The sequence below is a fragment of the Phascolarctos cinereus genome, unplaced genomic scaffold (assembly GCF_003287225.1).
Source record: "Phascolarctos cinereus isolate Bilbo 61053 unplaced genomic scaffold, phaCin_HiC Scaffold_726;HRSCAF=1367, whole genome shotgun sequence".
Taxonomy (NCBI): domain Eukaryota; kingdom Metazoa; phylum Chordata; class Mammalia; order Diprotodontia; family Phascolarctidae; genus Phascolarctos; species Phascolarctos cinereus.
The window spans coordinates 244,322,094-244,347,953 of NW_027556098.1; the positions used below are offsets into that span (position 1 = coordinate 244,322,094).

At 37.8% G+C, this 25,860-nt stretch overlaps 1 protein-coding gene across 4 annotated transcripts in view; it reads left to right on the forward strand.

The window, feature by feature from the left end:
* The window catches only part of DCLK1 (doublecortin like kinase 1), a 410,798-nt gene that overhangs the window by 191,513 nt on the left and 193,425 nt on the right, over positions 1–25,860 (forward strand). For all 4 annotated transcript variants that reach the window (XM_020978718.2, XM_020978721.2, XM_020978717.2 and 1 more), the window contains exon 4: positions 21,898–21,997. In XM_020978718.2, coding sequence (XP_020834377.1) covers positions 21,898–21,997 — 100 coding nt within the window. The remainder of the gene's footprint in view (positions 1–21,897; positions 21,998–25,860) is intronic.

The following is a 25,860-nucleotide window of genomic DNA, read 5'->3' on the forward strand; positions in this document are numbered from 1 at the left end:
CCATAGAAATGGAAAGAAAAAGCTGAATTCTGTGAAATTATAGTGACATCGTTTGACACCAAAGAAAGAGACATAAGAATGCACTTATTCTATCTTCTTTGTATGAGTTGGGGGGAATATGGATATGTAATACTCTGCATGAGAAGTTAGACCTCCCTCTCAGGGTTGTTGTGATGATAAAATGAGATAATATTTATACAGCACTTTGCAAACGCTGAAACATTATGTAAAGGCTAACCATTATTGTTGTTGTTACCTGGTAGTAGATGCCTTGGTTACTTTTGCCGAACTTTTCCCACCTCTCTTTTGATTTTTTGTTGTATGAGATAGGATTCAGGAACAGGGAGAGAGAGAATTTGTTGAGGACATATAGATGCTGTAAAAACAAGAGATTGAACATTTAAAAATTACCTTTTCTCCTCTTTAGGTTAACTACTTGTAATCTATTAATCTTTCCAAAGTTAAGGAGCAAAGATGTGCACTTGTAGGCTACAAATAAGTAAATTAAGCTCTATAAATGGCATAGTTTGGTTGAGTTTGTTACATGTTACATGTTGTTTTTGATATGTATTCTTACATATTGCATGTTCTTCATTGCCCCCTCTTACAAAATGGACTTCTTATAATTCTCCTGTCAGTAAAAACTGCTCCATTTCCCCCCCTCTCTTACAAGCCTCTATTATAAATTCTCAGAAACTGGCACTTCCTTGAATTTTTCTTTTGAATGTCTTTAATTCACTAATTTGTATCCACCCACTCTTTGTCTAAATTTAATCCTCTTCCAAAAGCACTTCAAAGAAAGGGAGCCATAATCATTCTTCATTATTTCCATTTATCTACTTAAAGTTATGCCCCAAAGAAATTTGCCACATTTTAGAAAGTTACTTTTGACATTTAACTCTCTGCTGCCTCAGTGTGCACTAGGATACCGGCACTGAAGTGGTGCAGTAGATAGAGCACTGTGCTTGGAGTCGGGATGACCTAAATTCAGATACTGTCTCAACTACTTATTAGCTATTTGACTCTGGGCAAGTCACTTGATATTTCTGGTTTTCATCTTCCTCATCCATTAAATGAGATTAGGTTCAATGACTTGTAGGATCTTATTTTGCTCTAAATCTATCATCAATCTTACTGTTTGTTATCTCCGAAGACACCTAGACTATTCAAGAGTTAAAATTCTCCCTGATGCTACGGCTTCTTCATGAGCACAGAATTGACTCCATTTTCTCTTTCCTTCCTTCCTTCCTTCCTTCCTTCCTTCCTTCCTTCCTTCCTTCCTTCCTTCCTTCCTTCCTTCCTTCCTTCCTTCCTTCCTTCCTTCCTCCCTCCTCCCTCCCTCCCTCCCTCCCTCCCTCCCTCCCTCCCTCTCTCTCTCTCTCTCTCTCTCTCTCCTTTCCTGGAAGATCTTGATAACATATGGGGTATCTCTTGCATGTCTTTTATGGCTTTAAAAGTTTGTAAAGTCATTTTCCTTATGTATGTTCTGTATCTCCAATTAGACAGAAGCCGCCTTAAATGGCAGGGATCGTATCAGTGAGAACAGGGATCTCCCTCACTCCCCGCATTCCCAGCACTGGTCCCTTCCTCCCTTCTGTTGCTTATAGCCCTCAGTAATATTATGCAGCCTATATTTCAGACCATTGGGTATTCAAAAAGAAGGAAAGATTTTGACGGTGTTATCAACTTAAAAAAAACCTGAATCGGGTTTCAAACTACAGCTTTAAGGCTTCTGCCTGCCTACCACTGTATTCTGACTGCAGAGGGCGCTCAATAACATTAATTGATTGACCAGAAAAGAACTAGGCAGGAGGAAGATAGGGACCTGCATGATAATAATGAGATGGCTTTCCTTTTTAAAAAAATTGTTTAAAGTTCTTAGATTTTTAAAACATGAACATTGGCAGTTTTTTAATAGAATGAGCCATGTTTTCCATTATTTCTCTAAAATCTACTAAGATATTAAGACAGGGAAAAATAAAACTACCGTATAGCATGTTATTAAAAGTCTATCTGTCATTTAATTAAGCTACAAGGTATTAAATTTTGAAGTTTCCATCCTATCTTTTCATTTAAAATAGAATGAAGGTATTCTGCAGGAATTGCCTAAATTAAGGCCAGAGGGAACAAACAGGAGTGGATTATATTCACAATTTCCTTATATTTATGTTTATGTATAAAATGTGTCCGTGATGCAGCAGATACTATTACTACTGTTAAAACAGTTCTCTTGCCAACGAGGAAAACTCGTGGGGCTCAGTAAATATTTTTTACAGTTCTTATGTCTGGACACTAAAGGGCAGTGTAACACTGGAAATAAAACCAGAAAGGAACAGCGTTTTATTGCCTCAAATATCACACATGACTTTGCCATAACATCATAATTCCTGCCTCCTATTCATATTTGCCTGATAAGAAAAGCATTTAGTTATAAATATATGTCAATTGCCTATACAGTTGTCATAGTTTAAGAATATTAAATTGCTGTGTTCTATGACAATTCCTGCTTAGAACTTTCATTTCTTTTACAACCCAGGACTTTATGATTGACATGGACAAATGGATCGGTATCAAGGGGAAAATTCAGTCATCTAGTTGTCAGAATTTCTGAAAGGGATTGTTGATTTTCTGGGGATATGAGCAAGTGATTTGTATTGTTTTTATATTTATTTTTATTATTGACAGTTGTATTGTGTTCTCAAAACAGAAGTGAAAAATGTCTAGTATAGGCAGAAAGGATTATATACATACATAAAATATTATAGTTACATATTATATATTATATTATATATTATAATTATATTATATAGGTGATATATATTTAACTGATGTTCAAACTGAGCTCATGTTAACCAAAAGAGATGATTGATGTAAAGCACTTCATAAATCATAAAATTCTGTATAAAATGCCAGTTATCATCAACATTAGCTTTTTAAAACAATGTGTACCAGAACTAGAATCTGTGTAGTATTCAATGCAAACCAATTACATGATAAAGACAACTCATGCTGACTTATTTTAGTGTTCTGGAGCTGATTTTTGTGAACTTAACTCTTTATGTCTAAAGCGGGAGACATTGTGGGATAATGCATAGAGAACTGGCTTTAGAGATAAGACCTGAGTTTAAGTCTTGCCAGAGCATACATACCAGTGTGATCATGATCAAATCACTTTACTTCTCAGTGCTCCAGGAAACAACAGAGAGTTGTACATGTGCTTTAAAGAGAAGGAATTTCCATTCTGAAAGTTTTATATATTGATGAAATTACATATCTGAACACTCGCCTCATTCCCTACCCACACACACAAAGAAACTGAAGTAAATGTTTTATAGTGTTTTTGCATGTGCTGTTAAAGTCATAGTCCAAATGTCAGATATTAATGACTTGCTACTTAATATTAGCACTGTTCATCCCAAATTATTGCTACATATGTTAAATGTTTTTTGATTCGTGAGTATTCATAAAGCTTAAAACACCTTACAAATGAGTTGTCAAGTAAGGGGTGCAGTGCATTAAGGATCTGAGGTTTTATAGATATGGGGCCTTCCATTTCCAAGACTGATCACTAGTCTTTAAGTTCATAAATAAACGTTAGAGAGTAATCGGAAGACTCAGAAAAGTTAAGTAGCTTGTCCGTTGTCACACAGCGAGTCAGTATCAGAAACAAAATCTGAAACCGGGACTTTCTGATTCCAAGTTCCACGCTCCCTTCTATACCACTACATTTCTGCTGCTGTTGTTATTTAATCTTAAGAAAGGAAGTATCACTAGCATTCAGATTTTCTCACAGAATCCCTATGTACAACTTGTGCAACAGTTAATATTCCACAGAAGAAGATATGAAAAACATTCATACTCTTGATTGATGTAGCAAAAGCATCTTAATTCAGGTCAATGAACATTTTATTTATTTATTGTGAGGCAGTTGGGGTTAAGTGACTTACCCAGGGTCATACAGCTAGTTAAGTGTCAAGTCTCTAACACAGGATTTGAACTTAGGTCCTCCTGACACCTAGCTGCCCCTTCAATAAACATTTATTAATTAATTAAATTAACATTCAATACACATTTATTAAGTGTCTACTATATATATTCAAAGCCCTGTGTTAGGTACTGGGGGAGATAAAAGTTTGGGTAAGACACACATTAGTAATTTATTGCACTCTTTCTAGGAGCGCCTCTTTCTTTGCCTTAGAACCTGAATGAATTATTTTTATGTAATTAATACCAACTAAAGATATTTTGAATATATGATAACAGCTAGGTGGTGCAGTGGATAAAGTGCTGGGCCTGAAGTCAGGAAGACTCATCTTCCCAAGTTAAAATCTGGCCACAGATACTTTCTAGCTGTGTGATCCTGGACAAGTTACTTAACCCTGTTTACCTCAGCTCATTATCTGTAGAAAGAGCTGGAGAGGGAAATGGCAAACCATTCCAGTGTCTTTGCCAAGAAAACCCCGGAAGAGTTGTATGTGACTGAAACTATTAAACAACGACAAAAACAGTCATAATCACTGGAACGTGATCTATATACTCTAATCTGAAGGCTGACCAAGATTAAAACACTTACCTTCATTCTCAGTGTTTTTCTTTCTATATTACTCCAAGCTGTCTCAGAATTCAATTCCAAATCCATCAGATTGGTGCCTCTTTTTTTCCTTTCTCTCTCTCTCTCTCTCTCTCTCTCTCTCTCTCTCTCTCTCTCTCTCTTTCTCTCTCTTTTTTTTTTAAGAGAATCATGCATCTGTGCTTGGTTGATTCTGTGTTTGTTGGTAACACTTTTACAAGCTCTTTTCTCCTCTCTATGAAATGATAACTATGCTAGTAAGTTCCTCATAACTATCCATCTGGACCATTGCAATACCTTCCTAACACATCTTTATGCCCTCACTCTCTTCCTTCTTCTATCTGTCCTTCATACAATGGTATGGCAATGGCCAGACTTATTTTCCTCACATGTACCTAAGCACATCACTCCTTTACTCAAGAATCTATCACTTATACCTTGTCTGGCATTTGACTATCCATATTTTGGTGTTATGTATTATTTCTATCCGCACATTCTGTGATACTAATTAAATTGTACTCTTCTGCCCTGCAGATATATATATTCTCCTATATTTTCTCCTGTGCCTTTGTTGAAAGGCACATCCCATCCTTCTTTACCAGTTAAATTCCAACCCCTCTTATAAATGCCTAACTCAGATACCATTTGTCTTCTCCCATGATCTCCCTTGGTGGTGACAACTTTCTCCCTCATATAGCACTTTGTTTTACAATACTGCATTCATTATAGAGTCTCTGTGTCTCATTCCTTGTTAAGTTCCATGAGGACTAGGACTGTCTTTATTGTTCACTGTTTCAGTTCTGTCCACCTCTTCATGACGCCATTTGGGCTTTTCTTGGTAAAGACATTGAAGTGGTTTGCCATTTCTTTTACCAGCTCATTTTACAGATGAGATAACTGAAGCAAACAGGGTTTAGTGACTTGCCCAGAGTCACACAGATAGTGTCTGAGGCTGGATTTTAACTCGGGAAGATGAGTCTTCCTGACTTCAGGCCCAGAACTGTATCCACTGCACCATCTAACTGCCCTGTCTTACTTAAAGTTGTTCCCTTTGTGAGTATCTAATACATTGATTTACACATAAGTTTGATAAATGTTTGGTAAATGAATCCTTTTGGTCAAAATCAGTTTTCTTTATCAGTAAGCACATATAGAAGAGGCAGTGTAATGTAGTAAATACTAAGCTGGCTTCAGAGTCAGGAAGACCTGGGTTTGCTTTCTGACCACTGAGACATTCTGCCTAGGTGACCTTGGGAAAGTCACTCGGCATCTTTGCGTCCCAGGCAAATCTCTCAGACCATGAGTTGCAGCAAAATTGCTTATCTACATTGATAGAGGGAAATTTCTCTACTAATGAAATTACAGGTCCAGACCAAAAATACATAGAAGAAAAAAAAAGAAAAATAAGATAAGCAAGTGATTATCAACTCAAAACTCACTTCAGAAAATGAATTGATGAGGCTCCCACAAAAGAAAAAAAAAAGAAAAAGACTGTTCTGGTGAAAACATTTTTAATATTTATCTACTCAGCTTTAATCATGTCAGATACTCAAACGTAATGGAATAATGTGATTGCTGAAAGTGAAATTTCACAATAGCTGTATCACTGCAATGGCTGAATAGTCCTCAGTGGTAAGAACAACGAAATGGAGCCAAGTACAGAATGAATTTAGAAATAGAGGCCTCCCTGTCCAAATGAGTCAATTAATTTTTGGCAGGACGCAGCAGCATATACATGCCAAGTTTTAACTGGAAGCAAATTATAATGGCCAGGTTACTAATTGAGCAAAAAAGGGAGGCAAGTGATAAATGTGGTCACCTGCCAAAACTGATCACTGGTTTTTTGTGACCACAGTGGAGGGTCGCTGAGGGTAAAAAGGGTTGCTGATCGTCGGCTGCTAGGACTGTATTGTTCAGACACTGGAATTGTTAATATTCAGCAGGTAAGAGGACATGTTTTCCTTACCAGAACATGGAGCTAGGGGAACAGTTTTTATAGGTTTCTCCCCCCTTACAATGCCCTCTTTTTTGTAACATTCTATTAAACTATTGAGCTGATGAATGTAACCTTTCAGCAGGGGATAGCATCGTATTTCAGAGGCTGTAACATGACCAAAGACACTTGGTAAAGATACAGTGGCTTTTGGAAGTTTAAAACAAAGCCGTTGTTACAGAAACATATTCTTTTTTCATTTGTAGAGGGCACTCTTGTAAAGGAAACACCATTGGAAAAGGCACCACTGGAAACCTCGAACAGCTTGGTGATGTAATTGTCACCATGGAGATCTCATTCCAAGGAGAGGGAATGAATTCCATGCAGCTCTGCTTTAGAAATGTGTCAATAGCAGATGCCTTTATTGCCTTTGTCTGACTCTCCGCCCTGGCAGAGAAACTGGAGCCGGAAGCAAAGGCGAAAGGAAGTACATATTTGTCAGTAGTGAATTATTTTTTCGTAAGCAGCTTAGTCTCTTGGGATAAATGTGTGTAATGACTGATTAATGAAATAGGTAAGAATAAAGAGTTTCACCAGAGACAATTAGGAAGATAGATATCCTTTCCCTGGGTCAGGGGAAATCATTCAACTTGCCTTTTTTTTTAATATAAATTTCTCATCTTAGAAAAACATTCTTTCCATTATACACTATTATATTTGGTAAAGAAAGTGACTGGTGATTGCAATTTGTATTTTATGTGAAATAATGTATCACTTTAAATGGAAATTTAGTGCATACTTTATTATTAGTATACAGATTCATGAGCTAAAACATTCTCATAAGGCTGAATTTTTAAAAATCTTTACTATAGTGCCATGTAAGAGAGAATATTTTAATCTCCTTAAATTGCCAGCTATTTCATTTGTTTATTTATTTATTTTTCTGTACCTGTGATTACATGAGTATAGAGAGATCTCAGTGAGGTGACTCAGTCTACCATTGTAGATGAGCAGCTTTTCTGAAATTGCCTGAAATTGAGAGTTGCCTGGTTAGGAAAAGAGCTTGGAGTCACAAAGTATTTGTCAAAGCCTATGTCTTCCCATCTCTGAGACCAGTTTTTTATACAGCCTGTTTTATGATTTGTGATTTTATTAATATGAATATTCCCTCCAATGATTCAGATCACAACCTGTCCATGTCTGACGATCCAGTGGGGCTCTGGTCCCTGTCTTGCCAAATGCTCATCACAGAAAGTCTAGCCAGTGTGCTTTGGGCTCCTCTCACTTCCACTCACTTCAAGACATATGGAGAAGACTGATGAAATATATAGGCTGTTCCCTCTATTTCTTTCACTCTCACCATATGATCAGTTCATCTTTTTATTTCATACATTTCTTTGATGCCAGTCTTTAAAATGTTCTTTCTTTGTAATCCTTTGTTTGTAATGGATTGCAGCCTGTTTATGCCCATCATGCAACTTTCCTTTGACCTTTGGATTACTTTCAATTTTGATTTTTCGGAGACTGTATAGACTTCCATGACTTGAAGCTGTACGACATTAGCAGTGTGTTGGTCTTAAAACAGCTTCAAGTAGAAGCTTATGGTCATCAAAAGAACTTTGCAATTTCTCACATCTTCCACATGTTCAAATCTGGGCCTAACGCATATCCAATGAAATGTTATTTCTTTCCTTTAGATGCATAAACCAGCTTCTCCAAATCTTATCATCTCTCCAAGGACAATCTGTAAGCCATCCTTGTGTTTAACTGCAGTGCCTTTCTGCTTCTAGTTTCAATGTAGAGAGAATACAAAAACTTAAAGAATTCATTTCTTCCAGTCCATTCTTTGTGTTACTGGACAAGAATCTTGCATTGAAAATACTCACAGCTAAATTAGCTTATGTTTGTAGATGGCCTAAAAACTTTGATTCTCAGACCTCCACTCCGTTTCTTCCATAGTCACTGCAGAAGTAGAAGGGGACAGTAAAGGACTGATGGCCATTTTGTGAGTTTTATTGTTGTTGTTGTTTTGAGGTCATATAGAAATAAGTGGCTATTTATTAGAATCCTTCCAAGCTAGAACTTTTTTCCCTTCTTTTCCATTATATTATTCTATCTTTCTGGAAAGGCATGAGAAGGGGGAGCTGGGGTGTGGAGGGTGGGGCGAAACCCCAAGAACACCTCAGTCCTCTACTGGCCATTTTGTTTTTTGCATTATTTCTTGTATTACCATAGCCAATAAATTCCTTACATGGTTCAGCAAACTATTTCCTCATCTATGAAATACAGACGTTGGACTAGATGAACTCCAAGGTCCCTTTTGTCTTTAAATCTAGTAATACTCTATGAAATTATGAAATGCAGTGGATGGATTTTTTGTTGTTAAAATTTCATGTAATTATCCAAGTGTTTAGGAAGGATTGAAAGATAATAAAATGGGGTGGGAGGGCAGCATGCTTGAGTGGAAGTAGTGGATTTTAATTAGTGCAGATAGGTTCAAATTCCAGCTGAGGTGCCATATTTTTGTGATCTCTAGCCAGCTATTTGATCATTCTAAGCTTTAACTTCCTCATTTATAACATAAGGGAGCTGGACCAGCTTGCTTCTCAGGGCCTTCTCACCCTCTATCTATAATCCTGTGATCCTTTAAAATGACAAACACTTAAAATTCAATTCATTTCAGCAAACATTTATTAAAGTTCTCATCTACGTACCATGGTAGGTACCAGGGATCTAAAGACAAAAATGAAAGTCTCTGCCCTCGAGGAGCTTACATTATATTAAGATTACAGTAGACACCTAATTAGTGTAGTACAAGGAAGTCTGGGGCAAAAGAGAAAGTTTTTAAAAACAAATTACTTACAGAAGCAAGGAAGGTATCCTAGACTCTTGAAGTTTCTGAGAAGTGGGGATAAACAGAGAGTATATTCCCAACAGCTTATTAGAATGTATGGGGACCAGATATGGAGTATTCAGCTCAAGGAATTAGTCCAGTTTAGCTAGAATTCATGAAGGAGAGTGATGTGAAGTAAGGTAAGAAAGGTAAGTGAAAGCTTGATTGTGGAGGCCCTTAATGCTAGGCTAAGATTATATTTTAAGCCTGTAGGTAGTTGGAAGCCACTGGAAGCTTTTAGTCATGAGAAAAAGCACACTAAAAATAAAGTTGTTAACTTGAGACTTCCTCAGTAATGTTTCATGGTTTCCCAGTTCCATTTACAGTGTAGCACCCCGCTTGCCAAGCTGGCAACCTTAGAGGCACTAAAGAATACTGATGGAAACTGATAAGTCACTGCCAGGTTCCTTGGACCCTGAGAAATGGGTCCCCAGTTTATAAAATAGGATGTTACCATCACAAGGAAAATGCACTTGCAACAGACTTAACAACTCCATTTTGACAGAAGGCTAATGGAAATTAGACAACTGAACTTGGAGATGGTGCTTCCTTCGGAGTGCCTCATATCCATATAAAGGCAATAGCATCAGACTCCTTGAGACTGCTCACCTCAAATTCCATGGAGAATTATGAATGTAAGGAGGGCTCTTATCACCAATAGTGACAAATCCCATTGAAATTAGGATGGAATGACCATAGAATTCATAGAATCCTGGGCTTGTAGCTCTAGAACTGGAAGGGTCTCAAAGGTTGTGTAGTACAACTTCTTCATTTTGGTGAGGAATTCGAGGCCCAGGGAATCTAGGAAGCTTCCCAAGTTCACCGACAAATAGTAAGAATGAAAAGTGTTTATTTTTTAAAATTTTATTTTATACAATGTTTATTATTAGAAAAAGGCAGCAAAGCAAGTACCTTTGTATCAGACTCTGTTAAGATGGAATCCTGTTGCTTCACTGTACCAAAGAGGTACATTTTATTGTCAATTGTTTTTTTTAGTTTATCCAAAACAGAAGCCTAGCATACACTGCATTTGCAAACAAAAATTTAGGTAGAATTCAATGACGATTGTGTCAAAAGAGATATTTTTCTACTTCCAAAGCAGTGACACCAGAAAATAAATACTATTATTGTTTTGTCAGAACTCTGTGAATACAAAAGTAATTCTTAAATAATAAGCATTTTGTAAGGTTTTAAAGCTGTTGGGCTAGTCATTCTTTAGGGTTTCGTTTTCATTTTATTTTTGACAATACTTTTATCCAAACATTTTGGAAGGTGATTTGGAATTATACACAACTGTACATACCTTTTGACCCAGTATTACCACTACTAGGCATCTGACCCTAAAGAGGTCAAAGATAAAGGGAAAGGACCGTAGGTCCTAAAATATTTAAAGTAAATTTGTTGTTATTGTTGAAGCAAAGCTCTGGAAACAAACTGGTTATGGGAGGTATTGGGAGATAGCTGAATAAATAATATTATATGAGTTTAATGGAATATACTTGTGCTATGAGAAATGACAAAAGGCACAAATTTAGTGAAACTAGGGAACACTTATGAACTATTTCAGAGTGAAATGAACCAGGCCAGAAGAACAACCCATACACTGCCTAGAATAGTATAAAGAAACAAATTTTGAAAAATTTAAGGAGCTCTGATCATGGCGGTGATAAATCATGACGGATGATGGACTAGATGATGAACTGAATCCAAACTTGTTCTGTAAACTTGGACTTAGTCAAAAGGCCACAGGTTCCCCACTCCTGCTTCTAGTCCATCATCTCTCCCCAAGAAGGTAGAAGGCATGCATCATCATCTGTCATGATTGATCACTGCCATGATCAGAATTCCTTAAATTTACTTAGAGGTACCTAAATGTATCTAGAGGTACAGAACGAAGCGTGCATTTTTGGACAATACCAAAGTGTGACTTTTTTTTAAATTTGGCTATGCTTATTGGTAATAACCAATAGTAGTTGTTGGTGGAGTGGGTAGGTAGTGATAGTGATTTATAGAAAGGAAGAAAAGAAAAAAGAATGTCAATGAACTATGAAATATTAACATAATACACAAAAGAGAACAGAGAGATGTTCAGAAGTCATAGGCAAACATGTCAGTGTTGGTATTATGCAAAGTTCCATGTATACCTAAAAAATAAGGTGGGTATAACAGATTTACAGTCTCATATACAATTCTTTTTTCCCCTGTTCTTTGTATATGGAAACATTCATGTTTGTTGATGTTAACTAGCCTCATGAAAAGAAAAAGAAATAAAGAACACTTCCTGCCTATTGATTAGAAGGTTGATTGAGGCTGTAAAATGATAGGGCTCCGGTTACTTCAGATCTAACAGAGAAGTCAGCCATCTGAAGTATGATATATTACCTGGTGAATTTTCATATAATCAGTTTGTCTTAGCTGAGGTAATGCACAAAGCTATAATTCTTTTGATTCTAGTTCTTTACTAGGATCATGCTACCCTCCTCCCCACATCCCACTGCCTACATGCATACATTAATCAGTCAATAAATATTACATGTCTGCTAGATACAGAGCCCTGTGCTAGGCACTGTGGAAGGATTTAAAGATATGTAAGCCATGCACACTGATGCCTTGAAGCCTATAGAGCTTTGTATGTGCAGAAATTTAAGGAAGGTTTCCTATAGAAGGTGAGATTTCAGTTGGGTTTTAAAAAGAAGCCAAGGAGGTCAGTAGTCCAAGCAGAAGAGAATGTTCCAGGAATGGAAAATAGAGAAAATGGCCAGAGCCAAGAGATGGAATGCCTTGTCAGTGTCCATTCTTGTCCAGAATGGCCAGTGTCACCGGACCAAAAAAGGACATGTTGGGCAGTAAGGGGTAAGAAGACTGGAAAGGTAGGAAGGGACTAGGTTATGAATGGCTTTGAATGCCAGAGTGTTTTGTATTTGATCCTGGAGGCAGCAGAAAACCACTGGAGTTTGAGTAGGGAATGACCTGATAGGCCCTGCACTTTAGGAAAAATCACATTAGTGGAAAATGGATTGGACAGGGAAGAGATCTGAGGCAGAGTGGCTCACCAGCAGACTATTAATGTCAATCAGGACATGAAGTGGTGGCAGTGTCAAAGGAGAGAAGGGGCAGTATTCAAGAGATGTTGTCAAGGCCTGTCAATGTCACCTTTCTAACACTTTGAATATGAGGGGTGAAAGATAGTGAGAAACCCAAGGTTTGCCAGTTTGAAGGACTGGGAGATTAGTGTTGCTCTCTACGGGAATAAGGAGGGTAGGAGGGGGGGAGGGTTTAGATAATCAATTCTGTTTAAGATGCCCACTGAATATCCAGTTCAAGGTGTCCGAAAGGCAGTTGGAGATGGGAGACGGGAGGTCAGCAAGAGATTGGGTCAGGAAAGCTAGATTTGAGAATTAACAGTATAGAAATGTTAATTAAATCAATGAGAGTTGAGAACACCAAGAGAAGTAGTCATGGAAGCCCTTTATGGAGGAGGGAGGATTTGAGCTGGGCCTAGAAGAATGGAGAAGACCGGAGTATGTAGAATGGGGTTTTTTTTTTGCAGTTTCTTGGGGTGTGTATGGAAGTGGGAGGGATACACACTAAAGGGCGTAGATGTTTGAGTCATAATCATTAGGCTAATCTACTTGGAGGGGAGGGTTTGAATTGAAGAAAAGCGGTAAAGTTGGGAGAATAGGTTGCAGTGAGATTGTAAATTGCCTAGAACGCATGCGGATGAACTTGAATTTTATTCTGTAGGAACAAGGGAAGGCATTGGACTTTTACTGCACATGAGAATGGTTAAACTGAAAATGTTGTTGGAAGAAACTTGCAAGTAAGTATTGGACAGGAGAATTAGCAGACAAATTAGGGGGGCTTTTGCCAGTGGGCCATAAGGTGGTAAGGACCTGAAATAAGGTACCAGTTGTGAAGATGAAAGGGAAAGGGTAAATGCAAGAAAATCATCAAGACTTGCAGGTGGGTATGGAGTATAATAGAGTTCAAGAAAAGTAAAAATGATGACATCCTTTATAGAAATAAGAATCCAGGAGAACTGGTTAGGGTAAGGAAATCAGTTTGGCTTTAGATATGTTAAAATTAGCGTGGTGATAGGGTGTAGGGGTAGAAATGTTAGGTAGGACAAGCAGTCTGGAGAGCTGCTTTGAGGACAAAATTAAAGCCCTGAAAGCCATGAAGTTTTCTGATGGAGAGAAGCATAAAAGGCCAGTGAACCAACTTTGGCTGATGTCCACATACAGGAATGGGAAAAGAAAGAGAAATTATACAAAGAAACCATGAAGGATGATTGGAGAAGGAGAATAGAGCTTGAATGTACCCCTAAGGGATAAGGCCGAGGTAAAGCAGCATTTCAACAGCACAGGAGTGAAATCTCTACAGCAGATCAACTTTTTAAGGGACAAGAAGCATTTTTATAAACATTCTTAAGATGTGCATTTCATACACATTTTCAAAGGATTGTGGATAGATTTCGCACCAACTTTAAATGTACTCATCTCTACATTTTTATTATTTTGCTTGATTCCCCTGTGCCAAACAGAACTATCTCTACATGAACTGGAGTGAAGATTTGTGGGGGAATTCTCTGGTAAATCACCAGTCTTGCTTGTCTCACTTTGTCCCTAAGTAATTTGGTCCTCTTCCCTCAGAAACAGAACAAAGAATGATCAACCGACCCCCCCATGTGGTCAGATACTAGGAACCGTCGTTTGTTCTTATATTCCCTACATTTTCCCCTATATACTTTCTTTTCTTTTTTTCTGAGAGCTGTTCCATATAACAAAGAATTTTTTTTAAAGAAAGAGAAAGGAAGAAGAGGAAAAAAAATCAGCAAAAGTAATTGGTACTTTGAAAAGAAATGATTTGCAGTGTTCCATCCCCTATCCCAGTGCACACATACACATACCCTATAGAGAAGTTTAGGGTGGTGACACTAGGAACTTCTAAAGTCAACTCAGGTCTAGGTATTCAATTCTTTCCCTGCTAACAGAAAGCAAAGTCGACAGCACAGAATCAGTAAAAGGCATTTAATGGGAACATAAGTAGAAACATAAAACAATGGAAACAATCTCAGCACCCACTCTTAATTCTTCCCAGCCTAGCCCCGGAAGGAAGCTTCCCCCTTCCCGATTCATGCCTGTGACTAGGGAAACAGGGTAAAATCTCTGTAGCCTAGCTGCTAGGACACTCCTTCATGGAGCCCAGATGTCTACCTTATGAGTCAGGCTTGAGACATCGTCATTTACTCCCACTTGCTCTCAGACACCCACCAATGTTAGCTCCTAGGCATCACTCCACCCCCGGGAGCCTCCCTCCAAGCTTCTACCTCACACTGTCAGACCCTAGCAGTTTTTGCACCTCTGCTGGCTTACAACATGCTCCTTATGTTTGGCCTGCAGCCTGCCTCTCTCGAGCATACTGACCTCCATTTCTAGATGGCTCCATGACTCGACTTTTTGGTGTGTCCCCCATATATGGTTAAGATTCTCCTCTGTCTTCTCATTGTGACATTCCCTGTCCTTACAGTACAATATCTCCTGGGAGTTTTAAATCTATCTACTATTAGGCCAGACTTTTGGAGGCCTCTTGAAAAATGTGACTCCTGTTTAGAAAGACTAGTATTTCCCCTTGTCCACTAGACTAGTAGGTATTCAGTTCTTTTCATGCTAATAGAAACCAAAGACATGCTGGGAAAAGATTAGGTTTGCCCTAATCTCGCCGTCCTTACGGTCAAGTTATAGAATTGAAAATATACAATATAATTGAAGATATACAATAACTGAATATATACAATATACTAAAGCAGGGGTGGGGAACTTGTGGCCTTCTAGATTCTTGGTTGCAGCCTTTTGACTGAGTCCAAGTTTCACAGAACAAATCCTTTTATTAAGGGGATTTGTTCTGTGAAGTTTGGATTCAGTCAAAGGGCTGCACTTGAGGACCTAGAGGGTCACATGTGGCCTGGAGGCCTCAGGTTCTCCACCCCTGTACTAAAGAATAATTGTTGTTTCCAGAAGATCCTGACTACAGTGCACATGTCTGGCCTGGTAATTTGAGAGAGCACTCTAAGGAGCTCCTGTTGCCTTTTGCCATTAGCCCATTATTATAAAGCATTTATCAGATTAACTACTTTAGAAGGCAAAGAAATCCCAGACTTGAGGAGATACCGATCAAGATAGGAGAGAATGTAGGTAAGAAGGAGATGGAAGAATTGTGGGATTAGGAAAGAATTGCCAAAGAGGAATAACTAAGCAGCCTTTGGACAATAAGGTGAGAGACTGATAAGGCAGGGAAGTAAGGGCTCTATGTCTGAGCCTGAATCCAAGGCTAGCTGTTCAATTTTTTGTCCTTAGTTCACTTTTGATTGCTGAACCCTTAAAAACTACAGCTTATTTTCTTTCTGTCCCCCAAATACCTAGCAGAATGTATTGCACATAGTAAATGCTCCATAAAAATTATCACCAGGTGGGTCAACCATGTCCATAACCCTGGGGGAGGTCAAGAAGGATGAGTAACTGATTTTGGCCACAAAGACTCTTGAACTTTCAGCATGGTACAATACAACAAAACACAATAGTGCAATAAAAAATGTTTATTAAAATGTTTATTAAGTGCCCACTCTATGTGGGGGTGTTATAGCTTAGATAAGACACAGATAACAGTCTAATGGGGAGCTAAAGCAACACAGATAGCTATTATAAATCTCATAGCATTGTAGAACAATGTGCTCTGTACTATGGGTGGGTAAGTAGGTGTGCAAGCCCTTGAGGAAAATTGACAAGTGGGAATAATTTGGAAGGACCTTTCCCCCTAAAGCATTCTCTTTTCCTAGCAAGTTTGAATTTAGAACTTTAAAGTACTTCAAGACATCTTGGGGCTCCATTTAAAGTCCCAGCTGCTACTTGTAATTCAGAAAAGTGTGATTGGTGACAAGATGATAAGGCCTTGATTTCCAAGGGCTAGCCTCTTCTGTCTTGCCAGCCCCTCCTTCCTTCCCTCCCCCCACCAAAATACACAAGCCTTTCCTGGGCCCAGACATGAGGATTTCTATTTCTCCTTTTCATTATCAACTCCAGACACACTCAGGCTCCAAGCTGTCCTTTCTGTTTTTACAGAGCAATATTCACTGGCTAATTTGTTGTGAAAGCTGTTGAATCAGACTGAGTGCCTTGGAGAGTTCAGGTTTAACTAGCCCTCCATGTTGTCCTTTTGTTGAATAATTATCTATCTACATCAATTTTCTTCATTTTTCACTATCTCAGACATTCCAAACTCTACCAAAACTTCTAAACTACCTTTTCCCCAAAAACAGGACAAGTTGTCCACCTAGCACACATACAAGTTGTCAAAACTGAGATGTCTGGCCATCCTATCCAAATTAAAATCTTTCCTCTGCACATTGGAGAGGCCCCCTTCTGCTCAAACCTGACATCTTCGTTCTTCTCTCTCCACCAGCCCCTGATGCCTCTAAGGGCTTCTTGCACCTGACACCTATGAAGTTGACATTTCATTAAAATGATAGGTCATGTACCCTATCATTCCACAGAATCACTAATGGCCCAGAAGTATTCTTTACCAAATAGCACATTTTATTTTAAAAATAATAATTTGCCAATGCAGCATTTTAGAAAAATGTCAAAGTTAATCAGCATTAGACATGATATAGGTATTCAAAGGTAGCATACATAATAACTTTACTAAAGGACAACTTCTTGGATTGACTGCCCAACGGACAGTATCTGCTATATAGGATTTCTCACTTAAACAGAATTTGAGTCATCCACATCAGCAAAGCAACAGCAATTAAGGTGCAGAAATAGTCCCGACTAAACTGTATGCTTAAACAGAACTCATTAAAACAAGCGTCTGATAGTGACATAACCATAGACTGGTGTTCCTTAGATAGCCAAGCAGTGGCTTAAGAAAAGTTCATAACCTGTATTGTCAGCAAAGCACTTGACATATGTTGCGGCACTTGATTTGAAAAGGCTTTGAAATGGCCAATGGATTATTAAAGTAAATGTGATGCAGGGAAGAGCTTATGACTGAAGTGCATAGATAATTCTAGAACGTAAGTTTAGCTTTGTTTTCCAAACTTTTACTCAAACAAACCTTTTTCCCAGAGCAAATTGTTAGGACACCTGTCATTTCCTTACAAATAACCAACCGGGGAAATGTGAGGTTTTTTGTCTTCTCTTTCCTCTGCCCATCCTCCCTTGTGGAAAGCTAGTGAGCTGTGAAGGGGCTAAAAAGGATGGAGGAAGGTGAGAAAGAAGCAAAGGTCAAGGGGGTTTCTAGTCAGTTCACAAACCAACAAGTTCATGTTAAAATCAGAGAGGTAGGTATGGGGTTTTTGGATCTCAGATAACATTGTCACAGATCATCGCTCTGGGAAATGACAATCTTCATATTTATATACTAGATTTATATACTATATACCTCATATTTATATACTAGCATTCTTCATGAACAATTGCTAGTTTCCCTTTACGGTAGCTAATATATATATAGTGGAGAAGAAATTGGCAAACCATTCCGGTATTTTTACTAAGAAAACCCCAAAATGGGGTCATGAAGACTAAACAATAAATGCGTATTGTATTTTAAACTTTACAAAGGGCTTTGCACATGTCATTTCATATGACCTTCACAATGTCTATACTGGGGAATATAGTAGAGGTGCCATCATCACCATATTACTGATGACTTGACTCACTCATAGTCATACATACCTATCAGTGTCAGAATTTGAACTCAGCCCTTTCCTTTCTGAGCCAAGTATTCTTCCACTGTACCATACTATGTGCTTCCACTATACCATACTTTCATGATCATATGATTCTTGAGATAGTCAAATCCATCTTTTCCACTTTTCTGATTCCTATCAGAACTAAAGCTGATGAAGGAGAAAAAAAAATGTATGAGAATATATACAAGAATATTTGTGGCAGCTATTATCATTACAGTAAAAATCTCGAGACCAAAAGGAGTAATCACTGAAAAAGTTGTGATATATTAATGTAATGAAATACAGGGTGTCTGAAAAGTCTTAATATAGTTTTAATTTATTAAAACTATTAAAGCTACAAACTATACTAAAACTTTTGAGATACTTTGTGTTGTTGTGCCTTAAAAGATGATTATAGGGATGGTTTCAGAAAAGCCTAGGAAAACATGTATGAACTGATGCAGAGTGAAGTAAACAGACAACATTGTGAAGAAAAACAGCTTCGATGACCTTAAGAATTGTGTCCAAACATGATTCTAGAGGACCAATGATAAAAGGTGCTACCCACCTCCTGACAAAGGCAGTAGATTTAAGGTGCAGAATCAATTATACATTTTAAGACATTTACAATGTAAGAGTTTGTTTCTTGACTATGCGTATATGTTACAATGGTTATGTTTTTCTTTTCCTTAATTGGTGAAGGGGAGGTTAGGAAGGAAAATAGGGTAGTGATATGATTGCCAAAAGAGAGAGGAGAGAGAGAGAGAGAGAGAGAGAGAGAGAGAGAGAGAGAGAGAGAGAGAGAGAGAGAGAGAGTCACTGAAGCTTTTTAAAAAAAATACACAAAAGAAAACAGAAGGAAGGCCAGAAGGAAATACAAACAAGCAGCACAGCTTCAAGTTGAATTTATTAATTACTTGAAAGAAAAAAGCAAATTGGATATAAAAGAGATTATCTGAATCCCATACAGCCCTCCTTTCTTTTATTCTTTGTATATGGAAATGCTCATTTTATTTGGTCCTTTTTTTATTTTGGTCCTTTTTCACTAAAGAAAAACAAACTAGACATAAATATAAACCAGCCAAATGATTCTGTGCTATTCTTAAATTTTAAGGACACTCCATCTGCAATACAACATGGTCTAGTTTTTAAAAACCATTTATGTCAAGAAGGTTTTCCTTGCATTTGACTTGGTTTTTTTCTTGCCATGATTTAATTTCTTTGTTCTGTTTTTATTCACCGTGAAGATCGAGAAAAGCTGATTGAAGCCTTCTTAGAAACTTATCTTAAAATCAGTTTTTAGTCATTTCTCATTAGCATAAAATAAAAACAGAGTTGGCTCTGATATAGTTGGGATTTGATTTTTTTTTTAAATTTTAAAATGTGGGATGTTTCCTTATTTGTAAAATGAGGGAACTGATCTACTCAGTATCCTCTAAGATCCCTTCAGCTCTGGATTCATGATGCTATTATCCAATGGTTACGTTGAAAGGCTTGTGCTTTGTAGAAAATGACACTTCCTATTGCATAAATAAATCATCTTCATGTTTTTAACTATGGGAATGTACCTGAATTGAATCAATATTCATGATCTAATTGTTTATAGATGATTAAGGTGTTGTAAGAAATATTTAACTAAATATTTTTGAGATTATTTTGAATAATTGTACATGGCCTTTAATGCCTTTGTGGAGACAGAGCAATGCCTTGGTTCCTTCTACTTCCAATTAAGTCTCTGATATTGTCCTCACATTGCCATCAAGTCAGTGCCCCCAATGAGGGACCGAGGTGGGACAGAAGTACAAAACCTAGAATGTGCTTTACAGGTTAAGCTACAGCTGAATGGACTGATGACCATCCAAGTTGAAAATTTCACACCCCATAAAGGCTTGTACTTTGTTGCCTAAACATAAAGGGAAATGACGTTACATGGTATAGTGAAAACAGCATTGGAGTCAGAGTATCTGGGTTCAGATCCTGCCTCTTTACTATCTCTGTGACCTTGGACAAGTCCCTTAAATTCCTTGAAGCTCAGTTCCCTCCATTTATAAAATGAAAGGGTTGAACCAGAGTACCTCTGAGACTGTTCCAGCTTTAGAGTTATGATCTTATAATCCTAAATGGATCATCAACCTGATAATTGAAGGCATTCATTGACAATGTGTGAAAAAACTGAGATAGCTTAAAAAGAAAGAAGAACCAGCAACAGTTCCAATATCTTGTAATATCATTATTCATATTGTAGAGAATGTAATTATTACACATAGTATCTACAAACAGTGACATCTCTTCTTTGAATCTTAGGATCTTGGAATATAGAGCTGGAAAGGACTTTATTACTTATTAATATTAATTAATCAATATTATTTATTTATTAATAAGGTCATTATTGTTCAGTCATATCAGTTGTGTCTGACTCTTCACAATCCCATTTGGGGTTTTCTTGGCAAAGGTACTAGAGTGGTTTGCCATTTCCTTCTCCAGCTTACTTATAGATGAGGAAACTGAGGCAAACAGGGTTAAGTGACTTGCTGAGGGTCACACAGCTAGTAATGTCTGAAGCCAGATTTGAACTCATGAAGATGAGTCTTCCTGACTCCAAGGACAACAGTCTATCTACTGTGTCACCTAACTTCCCCTAGAAAGGACCTTAGAGATCATCTATTCCAGGATTCTCATTTTACAAGTGAATAAAAAAGATAAATAAAACTGAGGTCCACAGGGTCAAAGTGACTCAAAGGTAACTAGGTTATAAAGGGTAAACGAGCCCAGGCCCTCTGATTCCAAACATCTATTGCGTGCCAGGCATTATGCTAGTGGACACAAACAGAAATATAATGAAGTCTTTGCCTTGAAATAAAATTCTTTTTGCTTCATTGTAGCTATTTCCCCATAACAAGAATTACCCAGCCATAATTTTTTGGACCTCTGAACTTTTGGAATTAATTCTCTCCTAGATGTGTGATCTTGAACTAAGTGTATTTGTAAGAACTTCTGGGAAGTATAGTTACTGAATTAATCTGAAAGATTTAATTTAGAACTTCTTTTTCAAATATCTTAATTTAAAAGAAATTTTAAAAATATCCAAGGATTAATTTGAAAAAGTTAAAGAAGAAATGATACATGAGGTTTTTTCTTTTTAACGGATTTGTCTAGATTGGTGGGTATACGATAGCTGTGGTCAAAATATCTAATATATTTTTCCATTAAAAAATCTTAATGTTGGTAACATGACCTGCTCATGCTATTCCTCTTAAGAAGGTGTTTTTCCCTAGAAGGGGAAGTTCCATTGGGTAGGCATGGTAGTACTTCGGGAGTGAGCCATAGCAATCTGATTATCATGTGGATACTATTGAATAAACCACCCAAAAAAATTTGTTGTTGAAACCATATGCTGACTTTTTACTGCTATCAGGGAGTATTACATTTAAAAGAGTGAAAGGAAACTCATTCCCCACATGTTGCTGCATCTACTCCATTATGAAAACAAAGGGCTCTTACCTCATAGCCTATTGATACATCAAGTAATAAATGTGACAGTTACTGGTTCTATAGCCCTTATTCACCTCTTCCTGCAGAACTGAAACGTAACATGTTCCTTACTCGTAACAGATGGTTTAAACACTCTTTTGAAATTTCTCTGCAGAGGAATCCCTGTTGATTTCATTAAAAGTGGAAAGGTTTTATGCAGATGTAGACTTGCAAGGATTTATTGTTATAATTATTATTATGAGTGATCCCATGCTGAGTGCCATGCTTTTTTCTTGTAGGTGATGTGCCTTCAGGATTTTTTTGGTGACGATGACATTTTTATTGCATGTGGACCAGAGAAGTTCCGTTACCAGGATGATTTCTTGCTAGATGAAAGTGGTAAGAAAAGAAAAAAAAAAGTTCAAAACGGAGGGAAATTTGAGGCAGCTTTCCCAAATGTGCAGTGCTGGGCCAAGATTATGTCAACTCCAAAGCCTACCAAAATCAGTTTCAGATCCAAGACCAGCGTGTCTTTTCCATCACTCTAATTTCTTTGATTTTTGATATAGAAAACAGATGAAAGGATCGGAAAATTTACAATGAGGTTAAAATGTTTAAAAGAATAAATGATTATTGGCTAATTTATCTGAACTTCACAGTAACTAAATTAATAATTATAGAAAATTACAGGAATGGTTATTACATTTCTAATTATAGGATCTTTTTAAATAAAATTTAAGTTTTGTGGGATTCAGGATCATTAAACTACTGAATGCATTTTCTTGGCTCAGCTAGCATTTAGCCTCAGTCAAATTCTGCATCGGCAGAGCTGGTTGGTTGTTTTATTCTCTTTATTCCACTAAATATCAAAGCCTGTGTTTTGTTAGTCCTTTCTAGCTAGCATTAAAAGAAAGAGATATGTCCCACACAAAGAGGACCTGAACATTAAAACCAGCTAGCCATGGTAATTGTTGGTGAAAATGGAGGGTCATGGGGAGGGTATGCCTCAAAAGATGAATAGGGAAAATTGTGTCTGTTTTTAGTATGAATTGCTGATGATAAAATTGGTCTCAGAAACATAACTATCTAGCAGGAGAGGCCATTGGGCAGGACCAAGAAAGACCTTTCTAATGGTAGCTTTGTTTATAATTTAATTAATGGTTACCATATTCCCATCAGGAAGGAATTAAACATCCACTTATAGTTAGCTTTCCCTTTTGTTGAATGTGCTTTTGAAGTGAAATGGGTGGGTGCTTTTTTTTCTTTTAGGTGAACAAATTTGGTGACCTATGTATGATAGAGTAGATGGAAAACGTCTGAGTGCTAACATCAGTAAAAGAAGAGGTTGGGGTGAGGGGGGTAGGAGGTAGAAATGCCAGGAATGTGGCTTGAGAAGTTCTTTATGCCTCACCAGAATTTGTGTTTATACACACACACACACACACACACACACACACACACACAGAGTTATATTTGTATGTGTGTGTGTGTATGTATATATGTATACATACACATACATATTTGCAGCCTAAGTCCACCTCTCAGAAATTTAAACCTAATATAATTGTAATGTTGTAAAGTTAATGTTGGTTGGAGGGAAAAGAGTAAGAAGCCTTGCTTCTTCCCCTCCCCCTTTTTAAAAGATAACAAAATGCCTGTGAGAACTAACAGTGTATGCAATTGGTTCGTTTAAACAAGCTTGACTAATGGTTATGGTTCCTGGGATAAATAATTTTCATCTCTACCATTATGTGTAATGAAAGTTTCCCTTTGGGGTGAAAATTTCCATAAAAAGTAAGCACAATCTGTGGCTAGAGCAGTTTCTTTTCCCTTAGGGATCAGACCAAGTTTCTCAGTTCATATAGTACAAAAGCATATTTCGTTTAAAATTTAGGTGTGAGATAACAGCTTCAATTTGAAAAAGGCTACCCTGCCTGTCATTTTAAAGATCACTTCTTCTGATGGACTAGACAAAGAGAGACCAATTATATCCTGAAAGATAGGTTACGTCTGTGGCTTTGTTAGGACCAAACTCAGCCAATCCTAGCCATTTAGTCTTTGGCTGTTGGCTTCTCATTCACCCTATATAGTATTATATCAATTTTGGAACCTCAGTGATTTAGCCCTCAGTTTTAACCACTTTTCCTTATCCACCCACACATGTACACACACACCACCATTTGTGTCAAATCATGTAAGTAGTAAGCACAAGTGTGTCACTGCATGTTGTAAGCAGAACAGGAAGGCTTGATTAATGTGTACCCCCCAAAAAATCTATTCTGATTTCCCCACATTGACACTCTACCCATTAAAATGAACACAAGAGAATACCCCATAGACCCACCACATAAAACTCAAGGCAGAACATCATATTTATGGAAAGTCATTGCAATTTTGCTAGCTTCTTTTTGGGGGGGAGGGATAGCTGATATGACAGAACAAGATAGAATAGTCCAAGAAAAACTCCATTGTTTAGGTTCTAGGTGGATATTTAGCTGGTTGGTTATTGTCCTTTGTTCTTGAAGAGGACCAAAATGACATCACTGTGTTGGGGTCAATGTATAGTGTGTCTGATTCTGGCTGATCAGACCAATACGAGCTCACAAGGCTCTACCACGGGTCGAGCACTAATAGTCCCTGTGAACATTGGGAGTGGAGATATCTCTCCAGTTCCGTGTCTTTTGAGTTACTGCAATTCTGCTTTGCTTAAGGGGCATGGCACATTCTTTGATGTTAGCATGCCGTGCAGGGTAGTCCTGTGCCAGTGATGTTTAGCTACACCATACTGGGTGCCATATATAACACAAATATAGACAGTAAGCCTTAGCTCCAGAAGTTTCTAGTGTAAGGGAGGGCAACCATAGATGAACAGAAGTGTGCTCGACCATGCGTGCGCATGAACACACACACACACACACACACACACACACACACTCACACTCTATACTTTACCAAGCAGCCAGAGGATGGGACATCTTGGTGATGATGCCACAAGATGTGTAAAATGTGTCAGTAGGAAAGAAGCCTCAGTCTAAATGAATTTGTCCTGAGACTAAGCCCCTTTTTGATAACTCTGATTATCCTCTTGATTCTCTAGCATGTTCTTACACAAAATGCATTAAAATTTGAACCTGGTCCCATAAGTGCTGGGAACATGATTTTGTCCAGATTAGTGGCACTTGCTAAATGGTATTTGCACATTGATGCTTCATTTGCCTTGTTTCCACAGCGGCTCTCTAAAAGGAGGCTCAACAGGGGGTGCGGACATCTTTAGAATTAATAGTCCCACCCCTGCTCGGAACCACACTCAATTTAATGGCACCAAGATACAGCCTTTTATAATGGCAGCAGTACTTTTATCTTTCAAAATTAATCCAACTCCCAGCATGTTCAGGATTAGCAATAATATATCCCTCTAATTACTGCTGTGGAAACTCATAGCAGACAGTCCTTAAGGTCTTCCTGGTGGGGAGTTTTGCCATTAGATATGTATATTTAATGTGGCTGGGCCAGCGAAGCACGTTGGAAACAAAAAAAGACTTCTCCTTGCTCCTGAGTTTTTACAAAGAGCTGTCTTTTCTACTTCAAAATGTAAATTATTTTAGTGGTCTCACCATCAGCAAATTTTTAACATCTACCAAATGTCTGGCTGGCATAATACTGGGGAGCGAAAGGCAGAGGCAAGAAAACTGACAAGTTCTTTGACCACTTGGCCAGTGTTCTGATTTTGAATGATGAGAACAGACAGCATGCCAGAGGAGAAAGGATGATGATAATGATCACGCTTATATGTTGAGGACAAAATGGCAAACTTGGGAATTATGACCATTAGCAAGTGCCAGGTTTTAGTTAAGAAATGTCCACTTAGCCACTGAGGAGTTGAAAATGGCTTTGTAGTAATGTTTCTAGAACATAACCCCTACTTCTCACTGAATTGAGTTTTTTCATTTGTGTCCGACTTTTCATGACCCCATTTGGGGTTTTCTTGGCAAAGATACTGGAGTGGTTTGCCATTTTCTTTTCCAGCTCATTTTACAAATGAGGGACTGAAGCAAATGGGGACTTGAGGAAAGTGACTTGCCCCAGGTCGCACATCTAGTATCTTGAGGTCAGATTTGAACTCAGGAAGACTCCCATCATCCTGACTCCAGGCCTGGAATGCTATCCATGTACCACTTAGTTGCCCTCCCCCCGCTTCTCATTACCTACCCCCTAGATCCACTTGAAAGCTATTTATTGTTTTCTCTCCTTTAACATCCTAG